The sequence below is a fragment of the Halichoeres trimaculatus genome, unplaced genomic scaffold (assembly GCF_033239565.1).
Source record: "Halichoeres trimaculatus isolate MK-OKI-2021-1 unplaced genomic scaffold, fHalTri1.1 fHalTri1_scaffold_22, whole genome shotgun sequence".
NCBI lineage: Eukaryota > Metazoa > Chordata > Actinopteri > Labriformes > Labridae > Halichoeres > Halichoeres trimaculatus.
The window spans coordinates 14,924,054-14,941,722 of NW_027437200.1; the positions used below are offsets into that span (position 1 = coordinate 14,924,054).

At 41.7% G+C, this 17,669-nt stretch overlaps 1 protein-coding gene across 22 annotated transcripts in view; it reads left to right on the top strand.

The window, feature by feature from the left end:
- The window catches only part of LOC141811063 (adhesion G protein-coupled receptor L3), a 324,467-nt gene that overhangs the window by 163,755 nt on the left and 143,043 nt on the right, over window positions 1-17,669 (top strand). For all 22 annotated transcript variants that reach the window (XM_074698944.1, XM_074698947.1, XM_074698936.1 and 19 more), the window contains exon 5: window positions 7,991-8,100. In XM_074698944.1, coding sequence (XP_074555045.1) covers window positions 7,991-8,100 — 110 coding nt within the window. The remainder of the gene's footprint in view (window positions 1-7,990; window positions 8,101-17,669) is intronic.

Here is a 17,669-nt window from a genome sequence, read left to right on the forward strand (position 1 = left end):
TTTGAGCAAATTCTAATGGTTTGAAAAGTAATCTAAACCCTATATTTAACTGAAATCAAGCAAAAAATGAAATTAAAAAAACACAATTTCATGGTTTTGTGAAACTACAGACACATTTCAAATTTGATGTCAGCGACATACTTAAAAAATATAGGCAAAAAAAAGAAGAAGAGGAAGGACAAATGAAGTCTTTAGGTAAAAAAAAGAAAAGATTAGTCTGCATCAGGTTTCCAAGTTTCTTGATTTAAAGGTGGCAAGGGAAAAGTAAAGATGAAAAGTGTTCACCACATTGTGAAAGAAGACATGAGCAAATAGTTGAACAATTTCTGTGCAAAGTTTCTGCACAAAAATGTGAAGAATTAGAAGATTTCATCACCTATGATGCCTCAAATCACGATAAGTTTCAGAAAATCAGAAGAAATCTCTCTACTAAAAGGACAGGGTGTCACACTTCTGTTGAGACCTAAGTGCAGATTGATACAAACACAGTTGGGGGGGGGGGGGACTGTTGTTTAAAACCCACGGTTAAAAAAGGCAAAAACAGTCCAACAAAACCCCCAAAACAGTCCAAAAGGCAGAGATACAAAAGCAAAAGGCAAAATCTAAAACGTGGCACAAACAGTTTTTCAAAAACCAAGAAATCAGATCAATCCAGGTAGCAGGTAAAATCCAAAAAGAGAAACAGGCAGAGAGCTTGCCAGAATGGAGCAATACAAAAAACTGTGGAAAGAAGCAGGCACAAGCACACAACAGAAAGTGACTTGGTTAAATATTGGTAGGTAATTAGCAAAAGGTGTGAGCAGGAAGGTTAGCACCTGGGGACTAGGAGGAGCAGACAGGTCCAGCAGTGTCCATGACACAGGGTCAAAAAAAAACAAGAACATTACAAAAAAATCATCATGACTCTGTAATGGGACTCACTGCATGGGCTCAAAATCATTCTCAAAAACCATAGTCTGAGGTCACTTTTACTACAGCCACAAACTGCACCTTGCAAAGAGAGAACCTTACATGAACGGATCCAGATGCACAGGTGACCTCTTCCCTGAGTCTTCCTTTATCTCCCAAGACAAGAACCATCTTTCTTTTTGTATAACATTAACATTCTTTACAGGTCTTTGTTGAACATATGCTGCCATCCAGGCAAGAAGGACCATTCATATTTCAGCAAGACAACGCTAAACCACATTCTGCATGTGTTAAAACAGTATGGCTCTGTAGTAGTAGAGTCCTGGTGAAGATTTGGTGCATCATGAACCAAAAATATTCACATTTATTCGTATTTCAACATTTGACCAGTTGTCTTTGCACAATTTCTAATTCAATAAAGGCTTAAAATTGAAATCAAATTCTGTTTGTATGAAGATTTTATCCAGCATGCAACCTTTTTGATAATAGTGGCTGTGAAAGTACAACAAATGGAAGCCATTGGACAAAACCCAAGCACTCCACACAATGACAAAAGGCCAATACCATTTCACAAGTAGCCTCTAATAAACTTTTTCTGTGGCACTTTGTGGTTCGACAGGGCGCTGTGAAAATGATACTGCAGCAGATGTTACAATGAAATGAATAGCTTCGCCACTTTCCACCCATAATGAATAACAAAACATGAATAAAATATGTTTGTTAGTAATTCTATCTGTTGAAACAGCTCTTTGTTAAACCGCCGACTAAAGTGGGTGTTGTAACAGAATCATTGTGGTTTCACTGAATTCAATGGCATGCATTAAGAGAGCATTAGCATGGTTGTTAGAGTTGTCTGATATTCCGCAGCTCGGGGTATCTGTAAAGCAGCTCCAAATAAGAGGAACATATAAATGATGCAGTATCCTATAGCAGCTCTGCAGCAGAAAACTTGATACATATGCGTCTTAACAAGCTCCTCTGTGTGAACAATGGGCTTCCACTGGGAGTCTTACTGATAATTCCTCTTTCTGTAAAAGAGCTATGCTAATCGACACTCAGCAGTTACTTTTTAATAATTCCTCTCTGGAGTAAAATGCACGGGCTCGAGGCCATTTCCTCTTCTTCTTTTTCTAATATTTTCCAGAGGTTTTCATGGCGGTTTTAGAGGTTGTGGCTTTTTTTTCTTTTTTCTTGTGCTGCGCCAAGAGACAGGCCGAATGAGAAAAGATGGATGTGGCGGCGTGCAGCTGGGAAAGATAATGAATGAAGTCGACCGTGGGTGGCGAAGACCATCACTAAAGCGTAATGGGTCCCAAAAGAGAGTCGGGGATATTGACCCGTCCGTCACTTTTTCTCCCTCCCTCCCTTTCTGCCCGTCTTACAAATATGAGTGTGTACAAACGCCTGGCACTGACACACACTCTAGATGACTCACACAATACTAACGTGCACTTTGTCTTGGCACACACACACACACACACACACCCTGAGTCCCTAAAGCACCTTGTGCATCTTTGTCTTTGTCTTAAATCAAGAACTTGTACCGGTGTGTGTGCGTGCATTTCTTGAAGGTGGGCCGCACTGTTTGCTCTTTTTAACTGAAAGCAAATGAAGAGTTTGCGCTTCCTGACAGGAACTGTGTCATCAAACACATCCAAACTGTGCGAGAACTCCAGAGAAAGAAAGAAAGAAAGAAAGATCCTCCCTCGATGGCGAACGCCAGCTGAACCGTCTCCGCTCGTATTTGACTTACTTCAAGCAAACTACTTTGATACGGATTCAATGGAAAAGCACTCAAAGCAGATTCAACATTGCTTTTATTCTCACCTGAACTTTTAAGAACTCACGATCCGTTCTCTACTTCCACTTGGGTGGTAGTCTTCATCTGATATAAATCATTTGAGCTCTGAAAGGGAACAGTGGTGCACACCAATTCTCCTGTATTACTCTCCAATTTGGACAAATCTGTCAAGCTCTGGCAGCATCTTCACCTCCCCTGTCCTCAACTACCAGCTGTTTATTTTCCCTCCCATTGATTTTTTTTTCCCATTTACCCATTCATCAATTTCTTTCCCCCCTTTTTTTGTCTAAACTTTGTGGTCAATAGACTTCTGGGATTCAAACGGTCTTACATCAGAGGCAGCAGCAGGGATCAGCAGGCGATTATAGTCATTACAGTTTGTGCTTACATAGGGCTCTTGTGCTTTGTGCCACATCTCCCCTCGTCAGCTGGCAGTCTGAGCTCTAATCTGCCAGTTATAACAAACGGCAGACGAGGGAACAGGAGGAATAAGCAGGAAGAGAGGAAAGCGGGAATAAGGATAAAAAATGTGCAGTTGGCAAATTTTGTTTCTTTGAGAATCTTACCTTGAATTTAAGGTTGTGGATGCCCTGAACTTTTGGTACCATTGGTTCAATAAAAAGTAGATTAACTCCTAAACGGAAGCATCTCTCCTGTGTGTTTCAAAGGAGACATTTTAGCCAGTTGTTGGGGGTTTACCCAGCAAGGTGCCAATTAGAGCGTTATGTCTGCAGTAGCTCCCAGCCACCTGCCGTCTCCTTCTTTCTATAGTGCACGTGTAAACCCCATACATATCTGGATAAACCACTTATGTGTGGATCTATTTCCTTCTTCCCCTGTCAGTTCAAAGGGCCCCACCAGCGCCAAGTGTCTGATGAAATCCTAATTACCCTCCTAATTGGTAATTGTGAAGTGGTAGTGGCACGTGGCGCGCTGCAGCTCCTCCGCCTATCGATCGCCCTCCTACTCTCCCTATTGATTTGCACTTGATCCATTTAATTGTAATTATTCCTCCACCTTTATTTTATTCTCCCTCCTGCGAGGAACAAACAGAAAACTGATAAGGAGGTTTTATTTGTGCAGAGCTAAAAACGCAAAAGGGATTTGGAATTTGGGTCAAGATCGATGTTGAGGCTGGGATTAAATTTTGCAATCCGGGTTAAATACACATTTTGATGTTTAATCCTTTAAGAGGAAGTCAATACAAACTATGATTAAATGTCTTGCTGAACTTCTTTAGGCAACATAGTTAAATGAAAGTAATAAATATCCAGGTTCTTTGTCTGTTTGGACCCAGAGAGATTTCTTTTAGCATTGATGCTATGCAAACTATTAATACAAACACACAACTGTTAGCATGTTAAAGAGTTAAGAAATGTACACCTTATTAAGAATTAAATATAATATTAAATATATTATTAAGAATAAAATAGACAGTTTTAGCCTAATCAATAGATCACATGTTTAATTAAATCAATACTCAAAAAATGAAATAGAATGAATAGATGAATAATGGAATTAATTAAAAAAAAACCCATCTGGCTTACAAAACATTTGATTGAAACTAACAGGGCAAAAAAAAGAACAAAGAAAGAAAGAACAAGTATGTAAATGTATATTTGTAAACTAATCACAGCTATGGGTTGTCTTTTGCTGAATAGCAGGGACTGCAGAAGTACACAGTTGCATTTGGTAAACTTAGCTTTTACCTTGTCAAAACCTTGGCTAAAAGAAAACATTTTTGGTAAGTAACTGAAAAAATTGACAAAAAAATCTTGTTAAAACCTAACTCATCTCTAAATTTATCATCAAAACCAAATGTGGCTGCCTCAACATAGCTCTGGGGTTTCCTGCTTGACCAAGCAGGGGCTCCTCTCAGGAGAATTGTATCATTATATATTTATATTTCCCCTTATTTAACTTTCCTCCTAGTTCCCAAACTACCCAGCAATTCATTAACCTACATAATGTCAACAATTCTAATGTCTTGCTTCATTAGTTTGACCGGTAGTACAAAATATATCTGCCCTGGTCACAGCTATGGCGTTCCTATGGGGGTGTCGAGTCAGGGAGTCAACTGGAATTTCAGTCCGGAAAATACTCTTGGAAAGTCATTTTGTTTGCCATGCAATCAGGGTGTTTTCCTCTTTAAGTGTTAAACGTGGTTAGCCTTAAGTTTTCAGATGTGCTAAACCCATAGGCTGTGTAAAACATTGATGAAGTCTCTCCGATATCACCTGTCTGTTTCTGAAACGGAAAATGAAGCACATCGGCTATTGCAGCCATATTGGTAGTGGTAAGGGCTTTGCGTACAGCTATATTGCGCCTGTTGGTCATGTGACCCTGAGCTGTGCCTCTGATTGAGCGAGCTTGTGGTCTTAATATCCTCTGAACTGCCGAGTTAGAAAAAAAAAATCACCCCCTGTACTGTGTGTGCTGACAGTGAAATTAGCGACTCAGACAGGAGATGTTTTTCGAACCAGGCTGTAAATAGCTTAATTTCTGTTCCAAAAACTTTTTTTTTTTTTTTTTTAGCTTGGTGTGTATGTGACTTCCTGTACTTAGGGAGACAGCCTCAAGCGAACACTCAAGAAACAGCAGATTTTAGCACTTTGCATTGTCTCATATTCTTAGACCAGAGGTTGCCACTTGGCTAAACCCCACAGTCTAGCAGGACTTTCAGATTTTGTTTCAGTTGATTAATATTCAAAATTTAGGAAAAACATAACATAAAAAAACAAACTACTACAACAACAAAATAGAAAGATGTATCCCTTCACATATTAGACTGTTGGAATACTGTCCTTGCATTGAGTTGCTTACATTCATAGCTAATGGTTGTAAATCCTCCAATAAGCTCATGTTGTAACTTTTGTTTACATTTAATAAACAACTTATACTTTGTGGTAAGACTATGACAAAGCACAGAATGCACAAAAACAAACAAACAAAAAAGAACCTTACAAAAATGAACAATAAAATACAAAATAGGTCCATGATATGCAAAAACTAACAATGCTGAGTCATTAGCCTAGCTTACCATTATGCTACCTGTGAATCCACCTAGCTTTTTCGGGAATTTTATGAAGTTTTTGAGTTAATATTGCAAAAGTAACAGTATCATGAGAGTTATTTATCATATAAAAGCAAAATTTAAGAAAAGATTTTTCACATACTATCAATTTGTATCACACTACATTTTCTTTTACTCTTGACTGTTAGACATTTACAAAACAAGCTAACTGTTAGCTCCAAAGCCATCCATGTGCACTTCTCGACTCATTTAAGTGTGTTTGTTGCTGCTTTGAGGCTCATGTCTTTCCACCTCACTTCTAATTCTATGTGACACGTAATCTTAACTTGTGTTCTCACTCATTCAGTACAAACCCCCCACCACACTATCTGGGTTCTCCACAGAATAATCCAGAAATAGTCGTTAAGAGGAAGGCTGTGGAGATGAGAAGGCTGTGTAATTGTTTCTCGCTTTCATGGGCTTGACCTCTTATTTATTTGACCAGCGTTTACTGCCTGGGAATTAACTCTTCATTGGCAGGGACAGTCAGCAGACAGCAGACCTGAGTGGCAGAGTAGGGGGGGAGTGGAGTTGGGAGGCTCGGTTCATGAACCCATAAAGCTCACGTGGGAGAGACTCGACAGACCATATCTCATTACAGGCTGGGCTTAAAATGAGATGGGCTTCTTTTTGCTTGTCCCTCACTGGTTCGATTGATTAGTCGGCAGCCAATCAATGTTAATTAAGGTGTAGAGAATCCTTTAATTGTGGCGTATGAATCATTGTGTCAGACCCTGCCTTGACCTTCACTAGACTTACACTGTAAACGCCTTGCTGGGGAATAAATACGTTTCACATATCCCAGGATAACAGTAATCTGTAAATGAGTATAGATTTGACAGGCAGCGATCATATACCTGTACTGTGTGCTGCAGAAGTGAAAGCAATACAAACCTCCATTTCCTGACTTTCACTTTGCCGACACATGATCAATACCCGTCAAAACATTTAAGAGTTAATGTTGTGAGATAAGCGTTGCTATTATGTGCGGCGAGTCGCTCTTCGTGCATATGAAGTAGGGCTGTGATTGATGACTGCCAAAAACAAAATGGCACACGAGAACACCACCGGCACCATAATTGTGTTTTTTAATGAAGACCTACATTTCACGTTGGGGCTGATTTCGCACTCAGTTGATTGTGTCAGCCCCCCTCCTTTCCTCCACTGCTGCGGCTGCCATCCATCATGTGTTAATAAGAATGTAACCTGTAACACGGGTTAGAGCCTGAAACTCTCGATGACGTCTGAGTCTGCTTCTCAACAGAGACATACACTTAGCCATGACAGTGAATTCTGATCCTTAAAAAATGTGAATGTCATAATCTCATATCATTAAAAAATATCACACAATCTCAGTCTATTATGAACTTTATTTTGTAATTATTTCAGTCAGACTAATCCATTAATACTAGCAATAATAGCAGATGGTATCAAACACATCTTTGTCAGACAATTTTCTACATCTATATATTTCAAATATGGCCGACCAAAATAACAAGTTTGCAACTTTATCAACATCAAAACACAAACAAACCGTCTTAAAGTGTATCTTCTGTTTATAATGTAGTTTAAAGCTACTGTGAGAAGGTTTAAGTCGCTTAAAAAACCGACTGAAATTCATATTAGTGTCTCTTTATTAGCTACAAAAACAAATGCAATCATCAGCATAGAGATCATTTTTTTCTATATTAACTTTTTTCTTGCATTAATCTGCTGCTAGGGGGAAGATTACCAACAAAATCATTTATAGGTATGCTGCAAGAAGACATTTTCATTAGATTTTTTTTTTTACTCTATTTGTTCAAAACAAAACTATCGAAGTCCACAGGGGATGAAAAATAAATACTAGCTAAATGGTCCTCACAGGAGCTTTAAGTTGTTTTTTGGGACATTTTAGCTTTAATAACACCGGGGAACACAATTTTAATCAAGTTAGGTCTGACGGCTGTTTTTAAAGTGCATGGCACAAGTGGTCAGTTTACCAACCCTGTTTCAATCCCATGTTTTGAACATACTTGAAGACATGTAGGAGATGTGCACATTAAAGAGAATGTATGAGTCATATTCTTTACTAATGGTGCTCTATAATCTCTTGCTACAGATTTACATACAAGTATTTCACATCTGACTGATATCCTGCTGTTTAGTGACTGTTTGACGTTGCTTGGTTATTTTTTTTCTCTAACAGGCATCATCTTCTGTTTCAGATGTAATAACCGGACCCAGTGTGCCGTTGTGGCCGGACCTGATGTATTTCCGGACCCCTGCCCAGGAACCTATAAATACCTGGAAGTCCAGTATGAATGTGTGCCCTACAGTACGTATTCCTCTCTCCTCTCAAACATCCACAGCACCTCTCTCATGCTATTACCCATTCTCATTTCCTATCAACACCAGTGAGTCATCAACAAGCCAATCAACACGGATGCTAGTGATGGCTCCAGATGCTTGGAAATATCTTGAAAGTGCCATCCGGTTTAGTAGAACAGATCAAGACGCAGCAGTGTCAGCTATGGATGTGTGAAAAGTGATGTTTTCTGTGATCTGTGAAACATAACACCCAGCTGGAGGACAGGAAATATTATTATGAGTGTTGTTAACATGTGAAAAATGATCATCTTTCAGCGTGTGCTCATTGAGAAGACACAGCTTTTATTTGTTATATGGACACCAATTGATGTGAAAACAACACTTCCTTTCTTACCGCTTCATGGCATTAACTGTGAAGGTGTTTATTTTTTGCATTATTTTCAGATGAATATTTCATACCGATGATTGATCGTTAGGTGTCCATGAGATCTGGGTGAGAGCAGGTGTTTATAGCCACAGGAAAACCACATCCAAGAACTAGGTGAAAGGACTAGATTTGCAGTTTCATTTATTTCCTCGTGTGGTTAGCAAGGAAAAATAATCTCAGGGTTAGCAATTAGCAGATAGAATAGAATAGAAAAGAATAGAACTTCAATGTCATTGTAACAAGTACAACGAAAGTGAAGTCACAGCAGCAATCAAGAAAACAAAAGTAAGAAAGTGTATATAAAGTGCAAAAAGGTCCATAAGAAAATAGATGATGACAGCTTGTCCATCATTCTCCAGTTCAGCCAGCCTCCACCTCCACAGGGTCCAGGACTGAGCTTCATCAGTCATGCTCCATCTCTGTCTCCTGGATCCTGTCTGCTCACAGCAGGTGAAGCCAAAATAGCGGTGTTTGATGTTAGCTCCGTTAGCCATGTCTTTGAATAGCATGATGCTACCTTGCCCTCTGGTATTCCCTCTGTTGCTGGGTTAGCACGGCTAGCTTGTCCATCTTGTTGGAGATAGATCTTACATTCCCGATAACGATGGATGGAAGGACAGGTCCATGTTGTCACTTCTTAGCTCACACCTGAGAACCAACACGTTGTCCTCACCTCCTTCTCCTCACCTTGTAGGAAGACATCAGGCCTTACACCAGTTAGCATTGACATGAATTCACATGTAAACAATGCAGCCATGGCTACATGTAGGATCTCCAGACAAGCACAGGAGAAAAAGTAGTAAAAATATCACTGAAGCCACAAAAAGTTTGGTGTCCATGACCAACAAATGAGCCAAACAAAGTAATGATCCACTCCAAATACAAAGATTACAAAAAAGACAAAAAAATTACAAAAAAAGGACAAAGAAGAGAGAGCTGCTGCAAAAGGCAGCTATAGCCAACAGGGCGGCGCCTAGCTCTCAGATGTCACCTGAGATGTCCCTGTTTTGCCATTAGCAATGAACCCCATGCTAAATGATTGATTTGTAGCATTGCCTAGTAACCTATTTTCTCAAAACTGAACTCAACTTAACTCTTCAAACATCAACACATCAACTTTCCCACCCACTCCTACGGCCACACCCTGGACTTAGTCTGCACCTCCGGTCTCAACATCCAAGAACTCACCTGTTCCGACCTCCATATCTCTGATCACCTTGCCATAGCTTTTGACATCCATCTCCCAACCCCTGTTCTCAAAGAAAAACGTACTTTATCCTACAGAAATATCAAATCCATCCTGCCCCATGACCTCTCAGTTTCACTTAGCACTGCTTTAACCACCCACCCCCCTCCATCAACGGACAACCCGGACAAACTTATCACCCACTACAACAGCTGTCTCTCCACCTGCCTCAATCAGTTAGCCCCCTTAAAAACCAGAACTGTTTCTTTCACCCACCCTGCCCCCTGGTTCACCCCTCATCTCCACCACCTGAAATCCAAAAAACGCCAGCTAGAGAGACTCTCAAGAAAAACCAGACTCACTGTTCATATCCAAGCTTACACAGACCACCTCCAACTATACAGATCCGCCCTCACCCACGCCCGCTCCAACTACTACTCCAATCTCATTAACACTGGCTCGAACAACCATAAAGCTCTTTTCTCCACCATCAACAAGCTCCTTAACCCCACAAACAATACCACAGACTCCTTCACCACTGAAAAATGTAACTCCTACCTCTCATTCCTTCAAACAAAAATCAACAGCATTTACAGTTCTCTACCCACACCGCCCCCCTCTCATGTCTCCCCCCTCTTCACTGCCCCTCTCATCACCTCTCCACTTTGCAAATTCTTACCGATTTCCCAAGCCGACCTGTCAAAAATCATTACTACTATGAAATCCTCCACTTCTGTCCTCGATCCCATCCCCTCTTCCCTTGTTAAAGTCTGTCTCCCCACCATCTCCCCGCTTATCACTGCCATCGTCAATTCCTCCATCACCTCCTCCACCGTTCCTCCGTCGCTGAAACTGGCTGCCATAACCCCCATCCTCAAAAAACCTGGACTCAACCCCGATGACCTCCACAACTTCCGCCCCATTTCAAATCTCCCCTTCATTTCCAAAATACTTGAAAGAGCCATTGCATCCCAGATCAAGACCCACCTTACCAACAATAACCTGTATGAACAATTTCAATCCGGATTCCGTACCCACCACAGCACAGAAACTGCTCTCCTCAAAATAACCAACGACCTCCTCCTCTCCTCTGACTCTGGCAAACTCACCATCCTCATTCTCCTGGACCTCACTGCCGCCTTTGATACCATCAATCACTCCATCCTGTTATCCCGTCTCAAATCCCATCTCCTCATCACCAACGACGCTCTCTCCTGGATACAATCTTACCTAACAGACCGGAAACAATTCATCTCCACCAACAGCTGCTCCTCCACTACTGCCCCCCTGTCCCAAGGTGTCCCTCAGGGCTCGGTGCTTGGTCCCCTCCTCTTTATCCTGTACCTCCTCCCCCTCGGTCAGATTATCCATCGCCACGGTCTCCATTTCCATTGCTATGCAGATGACATTCAATTATACATATCCACAAATTCCATCAACCCTCAGATCCACTCCACCCTCACTGACTGCCTCTCTGACATCAATTCCTGGTTAGAATCAAATTTCCTCAAACTCAACAGTTCCAAAACAGACATCCTCGTCATAGGTCCACATTCCCTCACCTCCGCAGCCAAAGACTTCCACCTCACCTTCAACAGCACCACCCTTTCACCCGCACCCTACTGCCGTAACCTTGGAGTCATCTTGGACAGTTCCCTCAATTTCAACCAGCACATAAAATCAGTAACAAAAACAGCTTTCCACCACCTCAAAAATATTGCCCGCCTTCGCCCCTCTCTCTCCTTCCCTGCAGCCGAAACCCTCATCCACGCTTTCATCACCTCACGCATTGACTACTGCAATAGCATACTCTACGGCTCACCATCCACCCTCCTCAATAAACTTCAGTATATCCAGAACTCCGCCGCTCGCCTCCTCACTCACACCCGTTCCCGAGAACACATCACCCCCATCCTTCACAACCTGCACTGGCTCCCCATCCCTTTCCGCATCACATTCAAAATCCTTCTGCTTACCTACAAAGCCCTCCATAACCAGGCCCCCCCATACCTCACGAACATGCTCCACCCCTACATCCCTTCCCGTCCCCTCCGCTCCTCGGATTCTAACCTCCTCACCGTCCCTAGGACCAAGCACCGAACCTGGGGGGACAGAGCCTTTTCAGTTGCCGCCCCCTCTCTCTGGAACTCACTCCCTCAAAACATCCGCAACTCCACTGACCTCACCATCTTCAAATCCAGTTTAAAAACACACCTCTTCCGCACTGCTTTCAACCAGTAATCCACAGTCCCTCCTCAACGCTCTATGTTTTTACCTTTGCACTGTAACTTTCCGTTTTTATCTGTTTTCTGTTGTTCACCTGTCTTTTATCTGCACTTTTAACTTTTTATGTAAAGCGACTTTGAGTTTTGTTGAAAAGCGCTCTATAAATAAAATTTATTATTATTATTATTATAGTATACAGCAGCTGCAGTTCTTTTTGGACCAGCCAAGAGAGCACCCAATCTCTTCTCACCTTATTTTCTTCCCGTCTTCAGCTGCCTTATTGAAGACAGAACAAAATGCCAAAAAAATGAAGATAACTTCAGAAAGAAATGCCCCAAACTAATCTCTTGTATCAAATGATGGTTGCTGCCACCATCCCAACACTTAACACCTGTAGTCTGCAACATTTGGCACCAAAAAGATGCTTGAAGGAAGCTAAATTGTTGCTGTCGAGTGATTTGTTCTCACAGTTGTTGGCAGGTTTTCTTGTAATTGTGCCCAAGTGTTACTGAGCCCAATTAAAACCCCAAATCAGTGAATGTAACAGAAACTTAAACGGCAGTTACTTCATGCCCTTCTTTTTAATGCTGTTTATTCTGCACAGTAACACAAAATGACACTACTTAAAGGCTTGTGCGTGTTTGAGTTCCCAATGGCTTTAAAGTAAAACATAAACAATTTAAGACCAGGTATTTTATATAAAATGTCAGCAAGGTGCTAAAATGAAAGTGAGCATATATGAAAATAAATAAGGTCATTTAAACACAGCTCTCTTCAGTGCTGGCTCAGTTTAAAACACTTTAATATCTTTAGAGAATTACATCCACTCATATCCAGACGGGTCAGTTGACTTTTTTTTCATAAAAACCAAACATACTTGTTGTTTTCGCTTCAGTTCAGCCCACTGGATGCCAGTTAATGTCCAGTCTAGTGAGGCGTCTCTAAAGGCAGTAAGTAAAAAAGGATTTAATTAGTGCAGCAGGTGAAAAACGCTGTCAGGCTCATGTGCTGAACTGGAGTGGAAACATTTGGGTTGGGAATGGGTGGATCAGCATGGGGTGACAGGATGAGCACACACAAAGAGGAAGTTCAGGTGAGGGTAGAGGAAGTAGCACGGACATCACCATATGACCTTAGGTATTGTTTTTATAACCTCTGAAGTGGAACACCACAGTCACCATTATCACACCTGCCAAAAACTCAGTCATGTTGTGTGGCTGGAAACTTTTGATCATGGGTAAATTATTGGTGTAGTGTGCAGCTGCTGGGTTAAAGTGAACTCTAATAATTCAAATTCAAATCAGAACCATCTCTTTTTTAGTATTTGATGTCTTACATGGCTCCCTCGGTTGCTTGCCTCATAGAAGCTTTTCATGTTTTGGAGTAAAAACCATTCCTACCTGTGATCCAGCACTGGCAGATGGCTCTTTTATACCAGCCTCTCTGCAATATGCACATTTTGCCATCTCAGCCTCTCAGTGTCAGAGTCTCTGCAAGGTGGCCATGTAGGAAGCTGACATGACTAAAGCTACTAAAAATGAAGAGCTTCACATTTTTAATCAGCTCTCTGCTTTTTGGTGTTGTCAATATTTAAACATGGAGTGTGCCTGGCCCCTGCCCTCAGACATCTCCATTAAGCTCTTGGCAACTCAAATGTCCACTCACTTACATCAGTACCCTAGTTTTCCATTGATTTGCCCCATGTACCAAACAGTGCCAAAACCCAATCTAAAACATAGATTTTCTTACTGTCTTAACACTTTGTCAAGATGGATGTTGGTGGGTTTGCTGAATTACATGGTAAAGAGTGAGTCTGTGGTATTTGCTTATGATACTTTGAGATTTATTTTATCACTTAGGGTTTACATTTACATGTATGTCAACAATGACTACTTAGGCCCCCAGTTTAAGTTAGCAATTAGCATGTGGGCCCAGTAGGCTACTGTCCTTGCTGCAGTGGTGACTTATTTGACTTCAAGTCACAAGGTTTTTTTGCTGCATGTCTATTTTTGGCTGTCCTTTCAGTTAAAATCTCAAATTGTGATTTAATTGTTATTTTAAGAAAGCATTAAGTAAGACCCAACCTCCAGTGTTAAAAAGTAATAGCAATGCAGAAATCCCAAAAACATGCAGTTCCCCAAATGTCCACTTGGCCTACTCCAAAAGTTAAAGGATACCCATTAGGTTCCATGTTAAAATGTCAGTTTTCACAGTGGAGTTAAACTCTTTCCCAGTATGGTACCCGCTAAAGTTGTGGAGTGATTTGGTCTTTTTCCTTTGTGAACACTTTTCAGGGAGTGAGATTTTCTTTAAAATTGTCTGTCTCAATTATATTTAGGTTAAGTGTTGTGAAGAACTTTGTATAATTAGCAGCAGGACTGATTTGGCTGATGAGGGCACATTGTAGATGTGAGCTGTTTCTGTGGTGACTGATGAATAGGTTGAGTCATGGTGATGTTAAGCCCCGTTTCCACTAAGCTGTTCATTTTTTTTTTTTTTTTTGTCTCGGCATGGCACACACTTTATGGCATTTCCACAGACTTATCCTAGGACAGATCCCTAAATAACCAAGACGAGCCATCCCACTATTTGGGACCTATCGGTAGGGGTGCCAGACTAAACCAATCAGATTCTGGAAGGTGGAGCTACAACACTGCAGTTGCAGTTGATTGGTTGAAAAAGTTGTCACTTACAGTGCGACAGTGCTGATGTATGTCTCCTTGCAGTACACTGTCTTCTCTGAAACAAAGCTTGATTGTGCTTTGTAACAAAGAACCACATACCAATCATAAAGAATACAAATTGCTGGATGTCTTCCACTGTTGTTCTTTGTTTACTGCGTTGTGTTTTTCTTCTTCATTGGGTTTATTAGTGGGGTACACTGTGTCGCGCTGCTATGGCGTCACACTGTCATGTTACTGATGCAGCTATCAGCATCCAGGTTACACACCGCCAACCACAAGGGGGCACAGTCGGCTGCAGAAACGCAAACAGGACCAAGCTTTACTGATCCAACCCAGACCAAACTGTACTGATCTAAACTGGACTGCTTGGTGGAAACGGGGCATTACAAAGACTGTCCAGCTTTTAGGTTTTAACTCCCCTGATCCCAGTCCTTGCGATGTCAGGTCCTCCCATTTTGAGGGCATCTGTGATATAGCTAGTGGTCATAGAATCCACGTCCTCAGACTGTCTTTTTCAGTGTGATTGTCAGTTTTTTCACTCTGACTGGAAACTTTGGACGAAATATTGGAGTTGGAAAGAGAACAGCTAGGACCAGACTCTTGGCCGCACTCGTACACAGATGTCTATTTATAGAGTTTAATAAGATGCTAAATCTTTCTCAGATGATGGCTGATGCTTCCCAGCCTTATTCTGCCTTATTCTGCTTGATTTTCTTCCTTTTCTGTTTTCCTTCACACAGCTAAAGCCCTCTGAAACACAACCGGACAATGCCAGTCAGACAGCAAACAGAAACCAGAAAGCTTCCAACACCCAAAGTCTGTAAATTCTACATGAATAAGCATATTCTGTTCTGTATGGAGATAAATCCCACCCAGGTTTTTTTCCTTTCACTTCAGGCTACGGATGTGACTTTTCTGAATTCACTTTGAGTACCCTCACACAAAGCCTGGCTTGGTTTTGCCGACTTTTCCCAATCTTTGTGTCTGATTTTAATAGCCGTCTTGTCCAGGGGAAATACTTGACGACCCAGGGACCCACAAATCTCCCATTCAGTTGTGCGCTCGCCTTCCACTTGCTTTATAATAATAAACTCAACTTCCTCAACAAAAGCCAAGTCAAAACAGTCTGTTGAATTGTTTGAAAACTGCTTCTGGCAGCTTTGTTCCTGTAGCAAAGGGGCTGCCTGCCTATTAGGGCTTGCACCAGGGAGGGAAAACGGGGGCACCTTGTCTGGAGTTTACTGTGGATGGTGCCCAAAGCCATCGTAGGATAAAGAATTCTGCTGGCGAAGCATAAACACTGCCGAAGTCATGTAGGCGTTTGTTTGTATATTGAGCTGGAGGCCAAGTGTAAAACGGTCACTTGAGACACATTTTATTGTTAGGGTGCGGATGCAATTCATCTGTGACAGCCCAGTGGACTTTCTCCTGAACAAAGCAATCACATCCTTTAAGCAGAATGAGCCACTTTTGGGAGACGGTTCTTTGTGTTTTCTGTTCCAACTGCTAAATTGAAGGATATCTCATGCTAGAATCTCCAAAAAGGAAACAAAAACTTCGTTTTGATAAATGATTGGGTTGCCACATTAGCAAAAGGGTATTATTGGCTCAATTGTGGTTGGGCTTCTCAATATGAGTCTCCTTTCCAAGTTCCTGAGACAGACTAGAGGATTCGAGTGTCTAATAAGAGAAGCAGCCACCCATGACTCTGACTCTCCTTCAGCGGTGGAGTTCTGACTCTGTATTCCACTGACAAGCTCGAAACCCTCAGCCTTAATAGTCTTTTTCTTCCAAGTCCTCCCTACTTTTCACTTACATTTTGTCCTTTAAGTGCTCTCTCTGCTTTTTACCCCCTATATCCCTTCATTTGCTCCCCAACTCCCCCAATCTAGCAACCCCTCCTCTCTTTCCCTCTCCACCACCTTCTCCTCTCTGACAGCTTTAAATCTGTATTCCACTTGGGGAGCTTCTCTTTTTTTTTTCCTCTTTACAGATAAATTACAGCCCTCTTCTGGATATCTTCATAAGCCGGCGAGATTGCACGATGAGATCTGCTGTTAATAACGGTGGAGGAGTGTGCTAAATCGATGGACACATGGCTGCGGATACAATATTGATTTTATTAATTTGCGATTTGATTTGCTCCATCAGTTGTAATGGAGGGAAAAAATATGCCACAACAATTACAACTAAGAGTGTCTGCACTGTGCGGCACAGTCACAGCATGAGGCAATCCATCATGTTTTCATTCGAGCTGCTGCCTGGATAATTATTTGATATTAGCTGCAGGGAAATAGCATCAAATTGAACGAGGAGGGAGGAATAGAAGGACTGAAAGGAGGCTGAAACAATACAGATGTACCAGAGTTCAAAGACTGAACACTGCATGAGAAAAGTGTTTCATATTTACCCTTGTTACTCATTATGAAGTCATGTGAACATAAGAGTACACTAATTTTTCTCCCGCCCCAGGACTCTTTCGTCTTTGTGCTCATGCTGTGTGCACGCTCCCTGATGCACTTCCCAGATTAGCCATGGGAGCCTGTGGCTGGAGTGATGTGCTGACCCTTTATGATGACTCATAAACATGACGAAGCTCCAGCGCCTGACATCTGCCTCTGCTCCGCCCTCTCACCTTGAGTTTCCACAGTTCAGCACAGAGAACTGTGCGTCTATCCTCCCAGAGACTTATTAAAACCTCTGTCCTTCTCCCATTTCGGCTTTAACAGCTCCTCCCAAAGGTTGAGCTCATAGGAGGTCAACATAGCTGCGTCTCCCTCCATGGTCCTTTAGATTCTTCGAGTTGTCACATCAGAAAACGAGCGTGTGTTGCCATGCTTTTCTGCCTCTGTTGTTGTGCTATTTCTCGTCCTTGAAGCATCCTTTTTCCAGTAATTAGATGCACCTCTCTGTGTGGTTTCCATAGCAAATTTGGTCCAGGCACAAACGGTCAAACCCCTCATCCCCTGAAAAAGAATTAGGAAGGGGGGATAATTATACTTCCTTTCAGAGGAGCGCTTTTGTTCAGTTCACTTTTCAAAATTGACACTTCA